This window comes from Camarhynchus parvulus, chromosome 3, assembly GCF_901933205.1.
Source record: "Camarhynchus parvulus chromosome 3, STF_HiC, whole genome shotgun sequence".
NCBI lineage: Eukaryota > Metazoa > Chordata > Aves > Passeriformes > Thraupidae > Camarhynchus > Camarhynchus parvulus.
In genome coordinates, this window is record NC_044573.1 from 63,844,943 (window position 1) to 63,867,688 (window position 22,746).

Here is a 22,746-nt window from a genome sequence, read left to right on the forward strand (position 1 = left end):
AAATCATAACATTTGTAAGATAACATTGTTGCCATATAGAATTTTATTCTTAAAACTAGGGGTTTTTTACAATCCTGTCAGATCAGAAAATTAAAATTATTAATATCAATATTTTTCCTATGTCACATTTTGATGAAACCATACTTTTCAGGAATAGAAAACTTTTCAACATGAGGAATTATCACTTTCAGCTAGCAGAATGAACTCCTTTAATGTAAACCACAACTAAGCTTTGATGGTCTGTTCCTTTTGCTGTGAAGTTGGTAGCTCAACAAATGGGATTCCATTCATTATAAGGTGCTTGTAGGTTCAGTCTGGAGTGCTAGCAAATGATCAGAAAGCAAACTTGGACTGTTCTTGATTGCAAAAAGAGCCTTGGCACTGGTTAGCTGATAACTTTGCCAGCTTTATATGTCATCTCTGGGAAATGTGTGTTTCAGTTTCAGTAGTGTATTCAGCATTTGTTGAGCATTCTGTCATGCTCATTGCTGGCTGAGAGGAGGCTACTGGGATTGTGTCTGGGGATTGTTTCTCCATGCTCTGACAGCAAAGTTTCTCACAAACTTCGTTGGTATGTAATTTTTGATCTGGATATACATACTCATTGGTGGCAGCAGGCTCATCTTCCTCAATTTATTAAAAAGGAATATGTAATTTCATTGTTATGTCAGGGCCAACTGGTGTCACAGTGGTTTCCCTAGGATAGGGAAACTTCTGAATATAGAGAAGGTCATATAGACAGTAAGTTTTGGGTAGTCCCAAGCAGTGAATAACCATTTTGTTGGGAAAACTGTTCTTATTCTGCTTTGGGCTAGAGTGGGTTTCCTGTTTGTTACTGTCGTTTTGCTGTGCATTGAACCATCTATGTCAAGTATCAACAGGAATTCTCCGAAGTAATACAAAACTATGTAACCACTACCACATATATCTCTAGTATATAAATTTGCAGGTTTTTTTTTTAAAGCAGAATATTTCAAGATTATAAAAAGAAACGATTGCTTATTGGGATGTAGCTGTGCAAAGTTTTCTGCTTTAAATGCAAACAGATTGGAATTCATACTACTATAGCTATCAACTTCAAAAAACTATGGGTATGTGGTTTGCAGAAGCCATTTCAAATGGTTATTGCACATATTTCAGAGCAGGTGAGAAAAAAGCTTTTGTTGTAACTATCTGTGCTGCTCTAGGCCATTGTGCTGGTTTGGCTGGAGCAGAGGCAATTTCCTTCATCGTAGCTACACTTTGTATTTATACCAATCCATAGTCCCATGCTAACTACTATACCATGAAGAAAATTAACTTTATTCCAGATAAAACCTGCACACTAATGCTCTGTAAGCTTTGGAGCAGGTAGCATAGAGTGGAATGTGGATACTTACTAATGGCAGGAATTCCTTAAGTTTTCAGGTTTGCTGGGCATGCTGCCCTTTCCTGTGAAAAGTCTGTTCATAGATCCAGTTTAGATGAGTCTCCTGCAGATAACTGAATAACAATAGTGATCATATGGGAATTCTGGGTGTGAACATGAATAGATGAGCTCTGTAATACACTCAGCACTCAGCAATATATGTGCTGAATCAGGGATGTGCTGTTGGCAGTAGGAAGCTGGAGCTGGGGCTTCCCCCATCCATGAAACAACATCTGCCTCTTATGCATGTGTGTTAATATGCATATCTATGGCAATAAATTTACTGTACAATATATATTTTTTGGTTTACACTTGGTGATTCTTATGCTTGGTTCTTGTGTTTCACTTAGGAAAGTGAGATACTAAGAGAAAGTTGTTTGGCTCCAGCATGATGTATGACAGTCTGCTTCTGGTCCCCTCCTTTCCCAGCACTTCTTATGTTTTTAGCTCTACCTTCTGGAAAATCATTCCAACAGAAGTGTGCTCTCGTTGGTCACTCTCCTTCCCAGGAGGCTGTGGGAAAAGTACATCACTGTGTAAAGAGCCACAAAAAAAGGTCCTGTAAGGAGTTTTTGCTGCATGCCTAGAGGTGAGGACAGGCTATGGACTGATGATGGCACTGGCGAGTAACAAGTGGTCTCTCAAATACGGCTGGAGGGCTCCCACACTGCTCACTTGACCTGTGCATAAGTGGTAAATCCTCTTACTGAAGCTGTGGTGCATCTTGGGTTTGTGCAGCTGTGCCTACTGCTGGAGTATGTGCTGGTGCTAAGGGTCTCCTGGCCAGAATTACGATAAGCCTGGGTAATGGCCCTTTGTTTTTCAGTTGTTTTGACTGGTGCTTCTTTTGATATGCTGGTTAACACAAGGCTTCTGGCTTTTGAGGTGTTGCAGTGAACCACAGGTGGTCAAAAAAAAGGTCTAAATAATAATAATGTTTTCATATTTGACCTTCACTTATCCCTATCTCTGCTACTGCAAGCTGCTTTTCAGGGATATCTTTGTTTCCATTTACAGCATCTGTGCTTTTCTCTTCACAGGTAATTTGATGTGTGCTGTCAACACAAAGCTGGCATTTTGGTTTGCCTTCCTGCTGTCATTTCCCATTAAGTATACGTTCTACAGAAATCCCATTTTAAAAATTTGATTTCTGCTGTCCCCTTTTTGCAGAAATTATGTTCCTTGAATGCTGCAAATGATTTGTAGATCTTTAAATAACAATCAGCTGTAGCAATGAGAAGCTACTGTAGCTGCCAATGCATTCTTGGGTTTCTTCAGGTGCTCAGTGAGGCTGTGGGTGCTTTCTTCACTGAGTGGCAGGTGCACAGCTTGTGCACAGCTCTTAGGATTGCTTTCTGATAAATTTGGGGTATGATCACATTCTCTGTAACTGTGAGATGTTTCAGCCTCTGCAGTCTTCACATACTTATATTCAGGTAGTCTAAAGTGTCTACATTATCACTGCAAAACCCACAGGGCAAAATCTGAGAAGGAAGCAGAGCCTTGCAGTGGTTCACATCAGCTTCACAAGGATAAATGCAAGCACTAGGACCAAGACAATGAGCAGAAAGTTAAGTAGCAGGTTGAGACCCCTGTTGTTGGCAAGATCCATAATGTGCATCAGTCTGCCCTCTTGTGCCTGCAGCAGACTCTTAATTGTAGCTTAGGGCTGCTCCTTCATTAGTAAGCTGTTCACATGAATTTCATTGTGTTCATAGCTCTTCCCCTGGTTTTTGGTTTCTGCCACTTAAGAAAAACATGATATGCTTAAAATAGCTAGTTGTTTGGGTTTTTTTCTGGAAGAGTATTCTGGATGCTCCTACAAGCCTTTTTCTCAAATACCTTAAAAATAAAATGAAATAAAATTAACGTTAATGATAACTTTCATTCCAGTATTGAAGAATTTCTGGAAAACTAATAATTGGAGAAAGGACTTGAATTTTCTTACAGAGTTTGGCACTTCATTGACTTTATCAATGTGTATGGTACTTTCCAGGCCCATTGAATTTTCAAAAGAATTAATGTTTTCAAGAGTTAGTCTCTTTCAGCAACACACTGTTGAAAATTTACTTCTAAAATACCTCTGTTGGTGAAACACCCCTCTGCTTTCTTATCTGGGCAAAATGTCTATCTGTTAATAGAAGTATTTCCTACCTTTCTAGGGTTTGGCATCGTGCACTGCAGCCGTGTTTAGCTGGCAATGCTGCAGTCTTGCAAATGCCTTACCAAGAATCTGGATTGAGCTGGCAGAGGATGTGTCCTTAGTGCTTTTAATAGCACATATGCAATTACTTATTTTAAGATAGTGTTAATAACTTAACAATTGGGGTTTATTTATAGAAATATATATATACATGAGTGAAAGAAATACATAAACCCAATTAACCCTAATACTGCCAACAGTTGCCAAAACTTGCTTTTAATAATCAGCTACGTTTTTAGGGAAGATCACAAGAGGGCAGTATTTTATAGTTTTACATTTTATACAAAGGTGTAACTTCTGGCATAATTTTACCTTTAAATAAAGAAAAAGCCCATAAAGCAATCAATTAGATATTACTACAGTAAATATAGGGCCTGTGTTAATTAATTTAAATTACCAGGGTTCTTATTGAGTGTAGCATCAGTTCTTAAAAGAATCCTTATAAATATGTTCTGGGTTTTGGTTTGTTTTTTTCCTTCTTTTTTGCCCCCACTTTTTATCATGGAGGTCAAAGCTAGAAGGATTACATTTATTGTTAAATAAGACATCTCTGGATCTTGCAGGATTTCACACAAAAAATTTCCAATTGTATTCTCCTAGGCACAATTCATTAATAGCCATACAAATACAGGTATCTTGTCTGTAACCTATAGTGTGTTTATGGGCTTACAAATATAAATGGGAACACTTTCTAAATGAATGTATTCAATTACTCTGCTCTGATTTTGGCAGAGAGGATATAGTTAAAGTATGTTTCAGCATACATTAAAAAGTGTGACCATTTTTTATGATTATTGTTCTGTCTGTATCCCAGAATGGATAAGGTTGGAGGGGACTACCATCTTCCTGCTCAAGCAGGGTCATCCTAGAGCACATGGCACAGGATTGTGTCCAGGTGGTGTCTGAACATCTCCCATGAGGGAGACTCCACAGCCTCCCTGGGCAGCCTGTTCCAGTGCACAGTTACCAGCACTAAAGAAGTTCTTCCTCACATCCACATGGAATTTCCTGTGCATCAGTTTCTGCCCATTGCCTCTTGTCCTGTTGCTTGGCAGCACCCAGCAGAGCCTGGCTCCATCCTCTTGGCACCCCCTTCAGATAGACATCGATAAGGTCCCCTCTCTCAGTCACTTCTTCTGGAGGCTGAACAGGCCCAGGTCCCTCAGACTTTCCTCTTAACAGAAGTACTCCTCCAGTGCCTTAATGATCTTTGTCATCCTCTGCTGGACCTGCTGCAGGAGCTCCATGTCTCTCTTGTACTGAGGAGCCCAGAACTGGGCATGGCACTCCAGCCTCACTAAGGTGTAGTAGAGGGGCAGGATCATCTCCTTTGACCTGCTGGGAATCCTCTTCCTAATGCATGCCAGGATACCACTGGCCTAGTTGTACCATTGGCCATTGGTGTAGTTGTTGCAAAACTTACATAAAAATTTTTTGTGCAGGGGGGTGACAAACATTTTGTGCATGTTGTGTGAATAATTTTGTTTAAGGCTGTTTTGTCTGTCCAATGTGTGGTTCAGTTCTTCCAGGAAGGGAAGTTGTTGCTAAATTGATGTAGAACAGTTATTAAAGAAATGCAAGTATCTGCTGCCTTCTAAAACACCTTCTGACTAGTCTTGGTCAGAGCAAAGTTTCAGTTTTTAAATGGGTCATGTTTTCACATAGAGAATAATATCAACTATTCAATTATTAAATCAATTGTTGTGTCATTTTTTGCTGAGGAGCTGGCTGAGGAAACACATCTTTAAAACCAGCTTATTATGGTTCCTGATTCAGCTCCTTTCCTGTATAAAATTGTCATGGAAGTTGGTAATTTTTTTTTTGGAGGAAGAGCAATACCAGATTGTTGCCTGTTTAACTGTCTTTATTTACTACTGGTGTGTAAAATAACCTTAGGAAAAAGATTTAGGCTTGGGTGAAGTGGAGCAGAGAACTAAAAGCATAATCCAAGCTATATGCTGTACATGTTTGCAGTTTTTATTATGACTCATAAAAGTGCTAAACTTTTTGATTACATTTGCAGAAAATTAATTAGGAATAGTTGCAAGCACTAGCTACATGTATGTGACCTGGACATTGCAAAATAGTCAAGATTACTACTGAAAACCAAAACAGATTAAATACAGATTTAGAGAATTAGAAAGCTGTGTGATGACTAGCTTCTTTTCACATAACTTTAAGTAATAGAATGGATGCTTCTTTCTAAACAATTGGATATATTTTATGCATTAATATTTTTCAAGCAGTCCTTTTATTAAATAAAAATACTGTAGATATTACTTTTGCAGCTTGTATAAGTCTACAAAGAAGATTGTATTATGTACAAATGTTTTTTTTTTAAATTTCTGAGTTCGATTGACAATTGGTGATATAGAGGATAGTAACAGATTTTTTGATCAACAGAAGCCTAAGACACCAATGAACTGTACAGTTTATGCAATATATCTGCATCGCTGTAAAATAGCAGTAAGTCTTCCAGTTTATTGAAAACTTGGTTTTGTTCTTGTTTGGTTATTGTTTTAAAATAAGTTATGGATTTTCAGGTACATAAAAGGAAATTGGAGGGTTTGTTTTTATTGGGCTACATTTTTTCGCAATGCTTTACTCTGACTCCTTTAAATTATTGGCTTGTGAAACCTCTAACCCAAACATGTCCTCAGAATGCAGTGCTGATGCTTTACTCTTCACATTTCTTTCTTCAGCAGGTTTTCAGTACTGTAAAACTGTCTATTTCCAGTTGAAGTCTCTTGAAACACATCCAAAGCAAACTAAAGCTAGAAACTCTATCCATCACAAAAATACAGATTCGGAAAGAGAAGAAAAGCAAGAAGGATTAAAAGGGGAAATACGCTTGCTAAAATCTCATGCGTTTGTGAGAGTGGTCAGAATGCATGAAATGGAAATTGGGATTTACACTGACAGTTCAAATCAGTAATGCTCATAATACTAACTTGCAAGTGTGGGGATGTGTCGCCAGTCTCACCAGTGCTCACCCTAATCCTCATATAAGTAGCTATCTTAATTTCCTCTAGTGGGTAACCTTACTTCAGAGTCTGGTCTCAACATACCTACTCACCAGATAGGAAATTCACCACTGGATTTGCTTGCATTCCATTGAATACAGACTTTTTTCAGAGATTTCTTCCCTTCCTGCTCAGCTGTTTATTGTCAACTTCTACTCATGAAATACTAAGTCTTAAAGGCAGAATACAAGACCAACTTGTTTTGATTTTTCTGTATTCATTAATAAGAATGTTTACATAGAATGGAATAGAAGAATATCTCTTTAGAAAATGGATGTCTGTCTGACCTCTGTTGTTTCTTAAGCTTTCTTAAATTTGAAAAGTGTATCAAATTTCTGGAGATTTTGCTTAATACCAGCAACATGTAATAGGGTGAGTAGGGTTGCAAGTCTTCTACTCGGTCTTGTTACTCACAATTTCTGGAGCAGAAATGTCATCTTTTATGTATATAGCCTATGGTTTACATGTTGAAAAGATATTTCTGCAGTGCTTTTCCCTCCTGTGCATAATTGTTTACAATGAACTTTTTTATCTGTCATTTATTTTAGGAAAGTACTTTCATGTTCTCTAGCAAGAATTTGCAGTTGAAGATGGGGATGTTACTTATATTTGTATAGATACGCTTCAGTAATGATGGCCTAGACTTTTCTCTTTGCCACCTCAGGTGTAAGATACCTCATGTGACATTGGCAAGTTCCAAGTTTTTTGTAGTTTTAAACTAAGGAAATTACTACATAAATAAGAACAGGCCTTAATTAAGTTGTCTGAAGGCAAATGTTAAGAACTCTGAGAATCCAAGTTGTGCCGGTTGTCATGTCAGTCAAATTACTATGGAAAACAATATTTTTTATTTCAGTTATGGTAGTGTCAATTTTTTCTGCAAAACATAATGAAAAATCTTGCCAGACGTCACATATATAAGATCCCTTAAATAGAGAGAAAAACATATGAACTAGTTTTTCTTTTCTGATTTAGAAGAGATTTTTGGTTCGTTCTCATATTCCTTTGAAAAACACTAAAGCGATTTGAATGCCTTCAGCTGATAATGCAGAGATGCAGCACTTTGAACTAAGCAGAGCAGAAGTTTTCCCAGGATGTGTTGAGGGCTGTGTACCTGTAAGCTCTTCTTTGGGTAGGCATGGTACAAATTTGGAACCCTTCCAAAGGCTTAAAGATTTTCAGAGAAACCTAAAAAGACTTAGGCCCCCTGAAAGTGATGATGATGTTTATCTGACTAAAACTTTGAATTTACCAGCTGCTGGCTGTTAGTGATTGGAGCAGATAATCTGATTTACTGCTACTTTACCCCATGTAGTAAAGACGTCTCTTAGTTGAGACGGACAAATTGAGTCATGCACAACTTGGTAACTACAGGCTCTAAACACTGTTCTGCACAGAAGAAGTGTTTTTAATGCATGAGCAGGCAGTAGGATAACAGAGCACTGGTTGGCACACTCTCTAGTCCAAGTGCTAGCCCCTGTCACATGAGGATCCTTGCACTGGGAGTTGCACGTGTAGGTCTGTCTCTCTTCCCCCTGGGGTGATTTTCCTAGAGGACAGGGCAGAGAAGTGCTGGAACTTCAGAGAAGCATCACAATGATACAGATCAGCAAGAGGCAGATTAGAATCAGGCAGAAATTCACAAAGAGCTCTTGGAGCCTTTGGCGTGCTTGTGGGTTGACCTCAATAGTTGAGGCTCTCCTCAGAGCGGAGCGGGTCATGTGTTGGACCTTCTCCATGGCAACAGGAAAGCAGAGGGCACAAACCAGAGGTTTTAGGAGTGCAGGAAAGAAGAGCAGTGGTCAGGAGCAGTGCAAAGTGCCTAATATCTTCTCTTTGTTTTAGACAGCCTTTGCAGAGCTGGAAAGCAGGAAAGCAGAGAATTAGAAGTGCAGAAGTGTTTTTGAGTGTAAATAGAGATTGTAAAAGCAATCTGTTTATTTCAATCTTTTTAGAGCTTTAAAACAGTGTTTTTAGGTTAAAACTGAATTTTAAAATTTTAGAGTTTTAATTTTAGATTTGTGTTGTATTATGCTTCTCCTCCTGAAGACTACTGAGCACCTGCTTCTTAGCAGCGTTGAGTAACTGTACTATGGAAATTGTGGATATCTGGGTTTTGCCCAGATTATTGCCTTAGATCCTAAGCTCTCTATCTCACATGGTCTCTGAAAAGGCTGTGCCTGATTGCCTTTCCACACACACACCTCTCTGCTTTATTTGTTCAAGCACTTGTGAAGGCTTGATGATAAGAGCAGGGTCACAGACCTTTCGGCCAGGAGATCTGGATAGTCCTGCTGGCTGGTACTGACAGGGCAGATAACCTGATTTGCCAGTACCTTTTGCTGGAAGGGAGGAAAAGAATTCTTGTTGAAGTAGTTCCATTCCAAGAAAAAGTTCTTTATGGTGGGCATTTAAAACCTAATGCATCACCGCTGTAGGGAATTTTAGTAACATACTTCTCAACAGCAAAGACAGAGTAAGGACTAAATATTTTTTTTATGTTGGACAGTGTGTTACAAACTTGGGTGCAAAGGTAGAGGACTCCTATGAGGAACAAAACAAAGCATTTACAAACTTTGTCTTTTAAGTGAGTGTTACCTTTAAAGTGTATTTTCCCTCCTTTTTAGTGGCAGATGGGAGGACAGGGTATCCGTTGTTTTAAAACTCCAAATAAGTAGTTGCAACATAAAACCCTCCTGTAAAAACCTTCCATGGCAAGAAGCTGGCTTTGATATATGCTTGTTTATCTCATGGTGAGTTGGATTCTGAATGTAGGTGCTGTCACAATGTGAAAACTTGTTTTTTTTTAATAATGATGCTCTGTCAAACTTTGTTCCTAAAGCTGCACTTTTTATGAATTTATAAATTTTATGAATTTATATTGTGTTCATATATTTCACAGAAGACCTCCCCTTGTCCCAACTTCATTTTGTTTCTCCTTGAAGTAAGTGAAATTATGTATGCCACATAGAGGAAAACAATTGCTTAGATGTTTGCTGCCCAAATCACGTGATGATCCTGACTGAATAAGGGATACTTTGCCCATGAATTTATCTTTACAGGTGGCTAAAATGGAAAAACCTTAAAAGGAAACAAAAGTGTCTTTCAGACTCTTCTTTTTTTAATCCTTTCTTGTTGGGCTGTAGAGTGAAATGTTACTGTATGAGCAGAATGCATGTGTTTTCAGTGGCAGTGTTGGTATTTAAGAGAGACTTTCAAAAGCAATCAGATTGCACATGGTTATTTTAACACCCTTAGAGGACTCCATGGGATGACATCTCCTTCTCAAACCTGAACTTCAGATTTTGTTATGATTTTTTGAGCTGTAGTTGATTTTAACTTTATTGTGAAAAAAACATACACCAGAACATACTCTTGTAGTGACTACAATTTTTCATCTTTGTTTGACTTTTTGCTGTACCTGTTTTCATCTATTTAAGCAGGTAAATGCTTGCCAAGTATATTCCGCTTAGTTCTTTACTAGTCATGGTCTGTCCCAAGTGCAGTAAAAGCAAGACATGCACAGGAATTCTAAAGTCTCTTGGCTGAATTCACATTCATTCTCCCAGCCCAGTACAGGTTGGAGTGCATTAGACTGTTTATCCTCTTGCAGACAAGTCCCAGTAGATGAACCACAAATGGATTTACATGGATAGAGAGGAGTTTGTGTAACCAGCTTCTGTGACAGACACTGCTCAGAGAACAGCATTTCCTGTGGGTGACTTCCTCACAGCATTTTATGTCATTTTTTCAGTGTCAGATGTGTGCAAGTCTTGGTCTTTGGGCTGTGTGTGACCTGCTACAGCAACATTTATCTTTCCTAATTTTGTTTTTCTTGGAGCCCACAGAAGGATTGGAACAGCATCAGTGTGTACTTGTGCACATGCAGAATAAATGTAAATTCCATTTCATTAGGAACTAATGCCACCTTACTGCATTAGGTGTAACTGCACTCATGTTGGCACCTGCACTGCAGTGTTGCTGCATGACTCAAGGGGCAAGGCCCTGGGGCTCTGAAGTGCTTCCATAAAAAGCAATATTATCTGGTTGGGCATCACAGATGCAAGGCCAAAATAGATATTTGGACATACGTGACCAGAAGGGGATACCAAAGGATCTTAAAAAGTGGAAGGTAGTGTAAGTTAAAATCTCTATACATCATACAGCTAGAAGGCATTGTAGAGAAGGGATCAGGAGAGGACAAAATAGATTGAGTTCCTTGATTTAATAGTTTATGTGGTTTTTGGAAGTTTTTGAAACATCTGTGTGTTGTTTAACCTCCTGTCTGTGGGGTAAGTTTTCTTGTAAGCAAAGGAAGCCAGTTCTGTGTCTGTATTTCAACAAGTTTGTCTTTACAAGTGCACGGGTTCAACTAATAAACACATACCTTGCTTGTTAATCCTCCATGGCTGTCACCACCTAAAGTGTGCAGAAAGAGAAACAGATTCAGTAACACAGCTGCTTACAGGCTATCAAGGTCAAAATGGACAGCTTGGAAAATAATTACACAGAAACAAAGACTGGTCATTGTCACAAATAGTAGCTGCTCTCTGCTGTTCAGTCCCCAGTGTTTTAGGCCAATATAAAGAAGAATTGGGCATGCACACACCACTGCTTGAAACAAATGTGCGGCAAAAGGGCAAATTATATTTGATATTTTTTAGGAGTCACAAAGTGTGACTCATGTGACAAGACTGAGCATCACACAAGAGGAGCAGTTGGCTGCATTGCTGTGCAGTTCTGTTTTATGAGTGCTGTTAATGGATGTGCAAGGCTTGTCTTGGGCAGAGAGTGAATCTGCAGAAGATGTCTGGTGGCTGACCCTGTATGTTACTATGTAGGGAATCCCCCATACCCCATACTTCAGAATGAGTCACTGATCACTATTATTTCTTCCCACTTCACTGACATGTGACTGTTTCCCTGATTTGTATTAGGTTATTTTTATCTTTGTTCCTGGGTGCCCTTCACAATGAGAGAGGGTATGTGACCAAAGTGAAAACTGTGGGCCATTCCTGGTGCAACTGCATTGACTCCTTTGAAGTCACACGGGATAAATTTGGCTCCCTTGGAAATGCCACAGCCTGTTTCCTGTCATATGTTCACTAAATGCAGCAGTGATATCAGTGGAATAGAAGAAGTTTGACTTACTTGAATTCTTGCAGTTCCACATGACCAAGTGAAGCCCTGAGGGGCTGTTAAAGTTATGTTGCATAAGTCTATTGCATATATTTTTAGAATGAGATGTCCAAAAACCCCAGTAATTCACTTCTATCTATTGAAAAAAAAAGTCTTACTAACCATGAACATAGTGATGGAAAAAGTACATAAAGTTATGTTGATTAAAGATTTAGGCACTGACTTGTGGTATATAATATAATTTTTCAGTCATATGGAGACTATTTCCTTGGGATGGGGAAAGAAGCAACAATTCAGCTTATATTTGAAAAGTGCTGGTAACAGGAAAAACACACTCATTTATCATTCTCTTTACCTTTTGTTTGTTTTGTACTGAAGTGTCATGTGTGTTTCAGAGACCATAGGGGAAGACACATTTCAGATTTTTTTTTCCCTCTCTGACAAATTCATTGTTTCTACAATCTTCCTTCTGAGTAGCTTTGATGTTTTTGGTGTTCTAAGACACAAGACCAACAATGAGAGCCTCTGCGTATATTTCAAGTCCATGAGAATGTGAATGGTATAGGTGACAAGAAATTACACTGATGAATAGTTGAACAGACCAGTCATTTTGGGTTTTGAAATTTATCTACATATCTTGTGGATAACTGGACTTACATGTGTGCTGGTCCATTAGAGTAGCCTGGGAGCCAGTGCTTTGGGCTAGTTTTTAAGTAGGTTAAATTCCCTGCAACTGCTGCAGGACCATGCAGTGGGATCTTGGGCAGGTTCTTCAGTTTCCATACTCATCAAAACATTCAGTTCCCCTCATCAAAACAAGACATAAAATAACTGTATACCAATTCCAGTCTGTTGATGTAATCTGCCTTTTACTTAGTAAATTTCTTTTAGGAAATTAACTCCATGCTCTGCTGCATTCACTGATTACCTAACAAGTTGTTTCATGTTGAGTTTTAGCTATGGTGATTCATAATGTCCCTTTAATAGGAAATAGTCTAAGTGCAATTTGAATTAAAGTAAAAATTGAAATATGTCTAGCATGTATAAAAGGTAGAAGTGGAAGGGGATGTTCCAAGTTTTGTTTTTAACCTTCTAGCACGTCAGGGAACAATGATATGGCATTGATTGAGAAGGATGTAGTAGATAAATTCAACTTCTGTGAAATTACTTGATGCTAGGAAGGTCCTGTTTAGCCTTTTTTCAATCTTCAGAAAGTAAAAGCAATGTTCAGTTCTAAAGTGTCTTGTAGTTTTAGGGAACAGAACTTTACTTCCCTGTGGGACTTTTTATCTCTCCAGCTGGGGTACGTTTTTATTCCTAAATCAAATTATTGTTAAAGCAAACAAAAAGTTGCTGGAGTAGTTCTGTACATGTATCCCATTCATTTTTGTTTGCTGATGGTCTGAAAAAGCAGTGAAAATCACCTTTACACTACTAGTTACAAACTGACGATTTCAGTGCGTTTCCTGCTGGAAAGCACTATGGAGACGCTATATTACTAACTTCCTTAAAGGATGAGAAATAAATGCAGCTTTTAAAAATAAAAATGTGGTAATACATAAATCTGAATCTCTCTTAAATAAAAATTGCATTGTCATCTTGACAAATGAGTAGCAAAAAAAAAAAAAGCAGAAAATTGCCTGCTGTAAATTAAATGCCTAATTTCACATTGATTGGTAACACTTATCACCTGTCCTGTAGCACATGCCTCTGTCATGACTGTAGGTTGTTTCTCAGGGTTTGGATGTCTGTGACATGGGATGTTATAAGTGTGAAATTTTTAAATTTAATTTAACAGCTGAACCACTATCTCATCTACATTAAATTACTGAACTCTAACCAGATAAAATTGAGATGATGGAGCAGCTGACCTATGCTGTAGCTATGGGATGCATTCCAGCTTCCAGGGAAGAACCGCCTATAGCAGTTAAGTGTCGGTGTGTATGTTCAATTTATGTGTGTATTTCTAAAGGTCTGCATATGCAATATTTGTGGTAGAAGAGAAAGATTCTCTGGGTGGTAGAATACACCTTAACTCCTCTCTTCATTTGAAAATACATTTTTTGTGTAACTTCAGCCTTGAAAAAAATCTGCCTCCGAATCTTCTTGCTCTTTGTAGGCACTGGGAGGTCTAAATATCTGCTTCTGCCTGCTGAAAGCAGCTTCTAGAGAACTCTGTACCAGATTGTTTGCCTCAGGAGTAACAGCATGTCCAGACATTTCTCTCACTTGAATATTCAAAATTGGCACAAGGCTGCTGAGCACAAAACCAAGCACCTGGATCTATCTTTGCCTGATGCCTGCCAGTCACTAGGAAAAGGAATTAGGTGTATCTGTTCACTAGCATGGAAAACACACCTCACAAAATTACAAATCTATATTAGGTTTGTCCCTTCTATAACCATATGTAGACATAAGTAGTAAGGTGTCAATTGATCAAAGGGGGGACATGATTGTAAGGAGCATAAGTACCTTGGAGACATCCATATTCAAGAATCATATTTCTTTTTAAAATATTTGTATATGTAAATACTGAATGTTCTCTATGTGATGTGTTTCTCTGAGATGCACCTTATTTCAGTGATTTTAAAGCTGGGATTGTATTGCATTGTACAACATGTCTGCAATTTCCCTTAGAAATAAATGGGTTCTTTTTTGCATTTGAAATTCAGTTCATGATGTTACAAATCCTAGCTGAATTATTTCTCAGTTTTTAGAAGCAATCTAGGACAAGTGTTGTGTTAGTTACAATGAACAGCAAGAGAAAATAAAATTTTAATGGATGTCAAAGCAAAAACACTACATGGATTCTGTAGCTTGAACTGCACTTAGAATAACATGGTATAATTTCAGTTCTATTAGTGCTATAAATCACTTAAATTTTTAAATTAAGTGTAATTTTTCATTATACAGCAAAAAAAGGTTTGCTCTCTCAATGTGTTAGATCAGAAAAATGTTTTACAGAGTTAATGGTGAAAGAGCTTCTTTACCCTTGCTGGTCTGTAATTAGGCAGCTTTGGGAAAAAGAATGCCTCTACAAAACTTTAAGAGAATTATTCTCTTTGTAGATTTTGGATTAAAAACCAAGACCAAACAGACAAAAGAAAAAAACAAACAAAAGGTATTAAATTTAAAAGGAAAGACAAAGGTATGAGAAACATGATGAAACCTTCTCACCTTCTTGTGCAATACCACCTGTATAAATCTATCCAAGGACAGCTGGCGTCCTATGAACATACAGGAATTTATGTTGCCTTTACTGTTGCTGAAAGACTCCCTGCACAACAGTATATCTTTGACTCAGACCTATAATGCCTACATTTCCATGTTTTTGATAAACAGTTAAAACCAGCTGTTAATTTGAGTAGAGGAGGTTTTTGTAGAAAAGTACAGTTACAGCATGCCTTCCTGAAAGATTTAAAAGATTACACAGAGGAGAGATTCCTTACCCCTGGTGTGACTTGGTGAAGCACAGAGGAGCTTGCTCCGGGCTGTGGGATGTGCCTGTTGATCTCTGGCAACTTTTCCGAGTCTGTGACCAAGCTGTGGAAACAATTGAAGCAGGCTGAGGGGAAAAAATAACAAAAGTTTCAGAGGCAGGACTCAGCAGCTCACAAGTTGATTGGTCCCATTTGCCTTCTGACACAGGCAGTGGCTGCTCTAAACTCGTTCCCGGCAGTAATGTATTAACATGGGCAGCATCTTTCCTTTTGTGAGGGGACCTGTGTGCCAGGGTGACCACCTGCTCAATCACAGGATGAGGGAATCTGGAAGGCTGCATGCTTCAGTAGGGTAGCAAAGGGAGCTCTTCCCTGACACCCTGCCTTTTTTTAAATAGGAATTTAAATGGGAGCTTACTCAGGGAGCTGCTTTGGATGTGTTACTTTTGCTACAGTAATGTTTCTTCTTTATAGAGAAACCTAAATAGTGGGGGCTGATACATTTCTTGTGGGTGTTTGACTTGGAATGGTTTTCTTTTATCCAAGGTAGTTTTTAAACTACACTTTCAATATATATGGTTTTGATAATTCTGTTACATACCGGGTATTCCGTTTATAGTGTATGATGAATGCTTCCCAAGATAATCTTTCTTCTCATGGTGCTCAAACTGAAATAACTTTTCTGTATTTCAAGTCTCTTCCAAACACTAATGGGTGGGTTAGAGGTTTTTTCCCTCCAAATTTGACATATATAAGTTCATCTCTGAAATTTATCATTACTATATATTTTGAAGTATTTATCTTTCCTTTAAAACACACTTCCACATTTTTTCTTCCTCTCCCACTTTCTGTGGCTGGAAACTATTTAAGTGAATTTTTTGAGAATGCTGTCTCTTTGTTTGGATAGGAGTAGCAGCTTGATGCTACTTTACAGGTTATCTTACGTATATTTTCCTGTGTTGAGAAGTGACAACATAGTGCATATATGGAGTAGGTTTTGTGTGCTGGGGAAGTGAAGGATTTACTGGATGCAAAAGGATTAAGCTGTCAAGTGAGAGCATCCAGCATCAGGCTTTCTGTGTGGATACAACTGACAGCATGGGCCATTTCCTCATTGGGAAATTGCAGGCAAAAATACAGAAGCTCAGCCAAACTCTGAACGCTTACAGATTCAGTTTTGACAATAGTTGTTTAGCATAGATGAGTGCTTGGCTTTAAGCAGGAACCCAGACAGGGTGGATTTTTTTGGTTTAGTTTGGGTTTTTTGTTCCGTGGAAGCCCTGCTGCGATACATTGTTCAAACCAGAGACAGAAGGGCTTTGGGGGTGATGTAAAACCCTGTTTCAAGTTGAGCTCTGTTTTTATTTTTGTAAATATGATTTAGCTCTTCTGCAAATTGGTTATATCACATTTGAAGTTAGCAGCTTGGTTTTAGTGTCATAAATCTGCCTGCTTTCATTTGTCCTTTAGTATCAAACCCAGGAAGTCTGGGGTCACATATTTCAGTTGAAAGTTAATTGAATATCTTTACAGTGAGGAGTAATGGTCCTTTACTGGTGCAAAGTGTTTCATCATTTACTTATAATGGCATTATTAATGTTATAAATCTCTCACAGTCAAGCAAACTGTATTTGGCTTTTTTATGAGGGAAGTTTCATGTTTTTATTGTATGCTGTCATCCAAGAAAAGTGCTAGCATTGGATTGTTGGCTTTTTTATGAAACTTGTACTATTGAAATTCACCCTCTATATTTTGTTATGAAGTCCAACACCCATCACTGCAACAGCTGCAGTGCCATTCCTCCCTTTTACAAAATTGATGGAAAATTATCATGTTATTTAGTTACACTACCCCAAATTTTTGGCTCTTTTTGTTAATGAATTGGAGCTTTTTAGAAATTAGATAACTTAAGAGAATTTGGTTTTGTTTGTGAGCTGCTGACGCAGTCATAGCTTGGTCTCCATTTTAAAGTTATACTTAAATGTAGAAATTAAGACACTGAAAAAATAGTAGGATTTCATCAGAAACATAATACACATCTTCTCTAAATGTCAACTCTGATAAGAATTTTAAGATGGAAAATGTATTTGCCAGATAGCAATAACATAGCATAAATAGCAATAACATGTACAAGTTCAGACCACATGAGTGTTGTAGATGTATTAATGTTGTTTCTCTAAAAATGAGCTTGTTTAGGAACACTCTCTTGAGAACATTTTTCTAGTTCAGGTTAGTTATATTCCCTCATGTAACTCATGGAGGTTTTGGTGGGATTCTGAGGCAGATGCCAAAGTACTGCTGCTTTATGGGACATGTCAAGTCTGACAAGTACAGACACAATATATGAGCACATCATTGTACTGTTTTCATTCACTCCTGGGTGAACAGGTCCAGACACTCGTGGACATGAGAAAGGAAAAGCTTTAAAAAAGGAATCTGTGTTGAAGGTTTTGGTCTGCTGCATTTTGTTCTGGGGAACAAAAATGTGCAGCTGTTGCCTGCTTGACCTTAAATGGAGATGGTCTGGGCTTTCTCCAGGGGGATTAGGAATCTACCACTAGAACATGTTTCTTTTCAGAAATTATTTAGAGATCCGGTTGATGTTTGGGATAATGTCTAAAAAGAGACATGTTGTACTTCAGCATACGAGCTCCTTTATTTAAATAATAATTGTGAGACTTCTATTCACATCGGTAATAATTTCCTGGATTATTTTTGCCTTTCTTGTGCTAGTTTTCAAAATTCCAGCTGTAGACACTGACCACCTGTATAGTCTGTAAACAGTTTGAGGTGTCACTGTCTGGTCTGCTGATAGTGATGGTTCTGTATAGAAATGGACTGTGACCCAAGTCCAATTGTTAATAATATAAAGAAATTCAGCAGCAAGTCTGAATACTCCAGTTAATGAGATTTTTCATGATGCTGCTGCAGTTTTCTCACACTGCAAAAGTGCCTCTGTGATCTCACACGGCAGAAGTTCTTGTGTTGGCACGTTTGGTTTAACAGTAACAAAAAACACACAGAAGAGAGACGTGAATGCTCCCACAAATGTGCATTAATTTGCATGTATGTGGGACAGAGTAGCAAAGTTTGGTATTGAAGCTGAAGTCTAAAATGAGACCTTTCCTTTTTGTAACCAGTAGTTTTCTGGCCTGATTTTGTGATGGGTAATTGCTTGTAGTCATCCAGGTATTAGCAGATGTGGTTTACAGGACCCTTTTTAAGGTTCTCTAAAGAGAAAGGAGCTAATGTATCCTTCAGTTACATTTGTGCTGTGAGCCTAATACATCCTAAAGGAAAATGTGAGGTTTTCCCTCCTTTAAAAGTTCAGAAAAATCAGCATTTTCAGTGCTGATGTGAATAGCATTCCAGAATCACACCAGATAGGGTGACAGCCTAATTGATTGAGAGATAATCACTTTTTTAATGCATTTAAGGTTTTTTACTTGAATTTCATAGATTTACGACCCATTTGCTTGTATGTTTTACCTGATGCCTCCTTTAATGATTATCTGACTTCAGTGAATCTCACTCACATCTCTAGTCTCAAATCTCTTTTCTGGATTTATGTGGAGGAAGTTGCCTTTCTGAAGCTGCAGATGTTCCTGCTTTTGTGTAGTGAGACTTATGGTCTTTGTTAGCATTACAGCAAACAGCTCTGCTGAGAAATCTAGGCTTTGCATCATGTTATTTTCCCCTGGGACAAGATATATTTACTTTTCCTAACCATGGGACAGACATTAAATTAGTTTGGTCTTCACATTTTTTTTCTTTTTTACGAGCAAGATTAAATTACTTTTTGAGGCAGCAGTTTATAAAGCATACCATTACAAAGTGATTAGGAAAAAGTACAAAATAAATTTATAGAAAACTTGGTCTGAAATATTTCTCTTTTTGGGAACAGTGAATGCTCTGGTAGTACTAGTCATCAGATTTGTTACTGACCAAAGACATTTTTTGAAAGGTTATCTTGAATGTTTTTGTTTCAGTTGCTGTTACTGGCACAAACCTTAAACTATTAAAGTAGAACACAGGGTGCAGAAGTGTGTCACGCCTGTTTATTGTCTTTGGTGCTTTGACCCAGTGTTAGAAGAGAAGGGAAACAAGAAGTTTTGCCTGGCTCTCGCTCTGAAAATTGGCTGTGTCCTTCCTCTTCCCAAACCCCATTAGGAAACATTTATTTCATGTGGAGACAATACAATTAGCACAGATTTGACCCATTTAGGTGGTTTATTTTGCAACAAAATATCGACAGCACAAAAAGCTGTGTTGTAAATACCTGGTGGCTTTCACAGCAATGATGTTTACCTTTTTACTAGGTTAATTAATGTCAAATAATTTACTAGTAGCAGTTATCTTCAGTGATGCAAAGTGTCTTCAAAATAGCAACATGAGACAGGATAGGAAATTCAATGATCTTCATTACAGGGAAGGTTCTTTATTTCTGTGAAACGCCTGGGAACACTGTATTTTAGTGCTCACTGGTGTCCTCAATTGGTTAAGCTGAACAATGTGCCTTAGGTGGCGTGCCGAGATCCTTATACCTAAGAAACTGTGTTGAGTGTCTTTCAGATAAACTGTTCTGGGAAGCACAGAGATTAGTTGTGTTATTTGACATGTTGTGAGTGATAGATGAACAGCGGGACAAAGGCACATGAAGGAGAGATAAAGTTGGAAGACCACGTTTCAGTTGCCAAGTGGTGGTGCTGGATTATCTCCACTTGAAGGCGTAACTGCAGAATTGAGGAGAAACGATTGGGCTTTAGCTTTTGCTGCTACCTATCTTTAGCTGAAAGTTGTCCTAACAGAAATGCACAAATATTGCCCAAATGATGAATGTTTTGGCATCATTTAGAAGTTGAAAGATTCTCTTGTGCAGATTATTGCAGTGATCACCCTCAGCTAGTGTGGAGGGGCAGCAGGTAGAGCAGTGGCCTCAACGAGGACCTTGCCTCATGAGGGTCTTCATTCAGATCAACATGGACATGGTATAAATCAGGCCTTTAAAGAGTTGTCAGGCTAATTTTCACGTGGCCCTACTTTGAGAAGTGGGAGCCAGCAACATCTTTCTTTCTCTTGCTTGGTGTTACAGAATGGTGTATGTCTTTTCTTCACTTCTTCTTTCCATTGCTCCGAAGTTTGGGGTTTTTTTTACTCTTCCCTCTATTGAGTGACTATAAATAAGACTAATTCCCATGGTGAGCGTCAGCTATCTATTGCTCCATATCTTTGTTTCATGCAATTCATAGCTAAAACAGAGAAAAAACATTCAGCAAAAAAGCACCCCAGAAAATTAGGATCCCGAATTTCATTACCTGAGAATTTCAGGTAAACAACTTCATATTTTTCTTTATTCTGTTGGAGAATGTGCCAGATAAAAACATGGTTCTACTCCTTGGTTTAGACCAGCTCTGAGTAGCAAGAAGAGATTTCCTGGTCTTGCAGATATTTTCTGACTATGTATTCTGTTTCAGGCAGCTGCTTTCTCATGGTAGTTCTGTTGTCAGTCACTACACTTTGTCAAGTGTAGTGTCCAGACTGTTTTGTCTGTAGCTTCCTGACCACTGAGGTGATGTGGAGAGCTTTTTTCCTGCTTTTATGACTCCATTCTTATAGAAGAAACTATTTGGTTTTTTACTCTTTTTGTGGCCTTTATTGAGAATTAATTGGTTCTATGGTTTTCAAATACAGTCCTCTGTATCAATTGGTTATGTGAGTACTTGGTATAACATTATTATTGACATCTCTGTGAATTAGAAAACGAAAACAAAAGTGGTTCATTCTGAAACATGAATTTTCTCACCTTCTAAATGAGCCTACTTCAATCAACACATATTTATTTTTCTTTAGGTAGAGATAGTCTCATTTGTGTTTGTTAAAACCAGGATTTTGTTTACAAATTTTCCACACTAGAGAATATGCTGTGTTTTGGTGTTCTTTGAATAGACCAATTGTCTTTGTTCTTGTCTCAATTTATTCTCTGTAGAATAAGTCTAGTTTCTTTTTAAGAAACTTGGAGACCTACAGGTGACAAGTACTAATTGCTGGTGATGAAAATTATATTTATTTTTTTAATGTGAACTTCTGCCTTTTCTGCCTATATAAAGAAGGTGCTAGGGCTCCCCCGAGTTTATCTTGTAAGAAGGAAAACACCTTCACACACTGACACGGATGTTTGGATGCACCCTTACATCATACTGCTGCTTTTGCTAGAGACAAGTGTGTTTCAAGTACCCCTTATAAACTCAAGTGGAAAAGGTTCAATCTGGATTGAAGCCAAACAGTTCAAATATCCGTCACTTACTCCACACATAAATTATGTGACTACCTTCCATGGTTGCGTGGTTGCTGCTTTCACATGCTGTGCAGTGTTAAAGTAACAACATTTCTTCTGTTTATCAGTGATGCAGGTGTTTCAAGCTTGGATTTTCAAATGTCTGATTTGAGATTCCAGGATCTGATTTGCCAGAGGGGCAGAGCCTCTATAAATGCATCTAAAATTCACAGAGTGATGCAAGTACATGGTGTCTCCTTGTGAGTTAAAAAAAAAATATAAAAGTAATTTTTTTTATTTTTCAAAATTCTGGAGCTAGTGATTGAAATGTCTACGTGATGATATATCATATATGTGATGCTGTACAGGGATGATGGTAGAATCCCTGCTTGAAGCAATTTAATCTTCACAGTAGGTTCATGTGCTGTTCTGCTTGGTTTGCTGGCTGAAACAGCTAGTTCCATCTGGGAAGAATTTCTGGAGCTGAGACAGAAAACATGAGTATGCCTCTATTTTTCCCATCCATGGAAGTTTTTCAAAGTAGTCACCAATAAATGTTGATTAATACTGTATTCACATTGTGCAGCACTCTGATGGCCACAGATCTTATTAACTCTGCACGAAACTGTTTTAGTAGAGAACTTGGTTTTGTCTTCCAATCCCCACTAAGGCAGCCTTACTAAATCTTGCCACTGTTTATAGAGTACCCTTGCCACTGTTTATAGAGTATCCTTGTCTTTTTTTCTTTTTTTTTAAATCTATGTTCGTGGTAATAAGAACTGGAGAAGAACAAAGGTGTGTGTGAGAGGATGTCTTTGTTACTGCTAACTATTTTGGTTTATCAGCCTAAAAGAAGTTTAAAAGAGTGTATTATCTAATCATTCCTTCCCCATCAGCTATAACATGCACAGAAGTTGCATGTGCAACGCTTGAAGTGCACTTGTTCCAGTAATTTCACTCCCTTTTTTCTGCAAGTGCTCATAGAGACCAGTTCTGGATTATTGTTTTTAAATAAAAGGTGCTTTCTTGAGTTTGTGGGAATAGTTGGATTTGTTCTAATATAAACATTCTGAATGTTTCTGCTTTATTTTTGTGGGATTTTTTTTTTGTTTATTTTAAACTTCAGTTAATTGTGCTGAATATTAACACGTATGGCTCATGTTTCTTGTAAAGTCCTGAAAAGCTAAAGCAAATGGAACGCAGGAAAGGAGAGTCTCAGTTTTCTGGTTTAGGGGCCAACACCCTTCACAGAATCTCAA

The 22,746-nt window shown here is 38.0% G+C and overlaps 2 protein-coding genes across 3 annotated transcripts in view; one reads left to right on the plus strand and one right to left on the minus strand.

Moving 5' to 3' along the window:
• CEP85L (centrosomal protein 85 like) overlaps positions 1–22,746 on the plus strand; it is a 104,679-nt gene that overhangs the window by 45,632 nt on the left and 36,301 nt on the right. The gene's annotated exons all lie outside the window — the stretch shown is intronic.
• Positions 7,444–15,445, minus strand: PLN (phospholamban). Its single transcript, XM_030944310.1, has 3 exons — positions 15,223–15,445; positions 11,022–11,053; positions 7,444–8,494 (listed from the first exon to the last, which is right to left on the minus strand). The coding sequence occupies exon 3, from the start codon at positions 8,371–8,373 to the stop codon at positions 8,215–8,217; it is 159 nt and encodes a 52-aa protein (XP_030800170.1). The 5' UTR covers positions 8,374–8,494; positions 11,022–11,053; positions 15,223–15,445; the 3' UTR covers positions 7,444–8,214.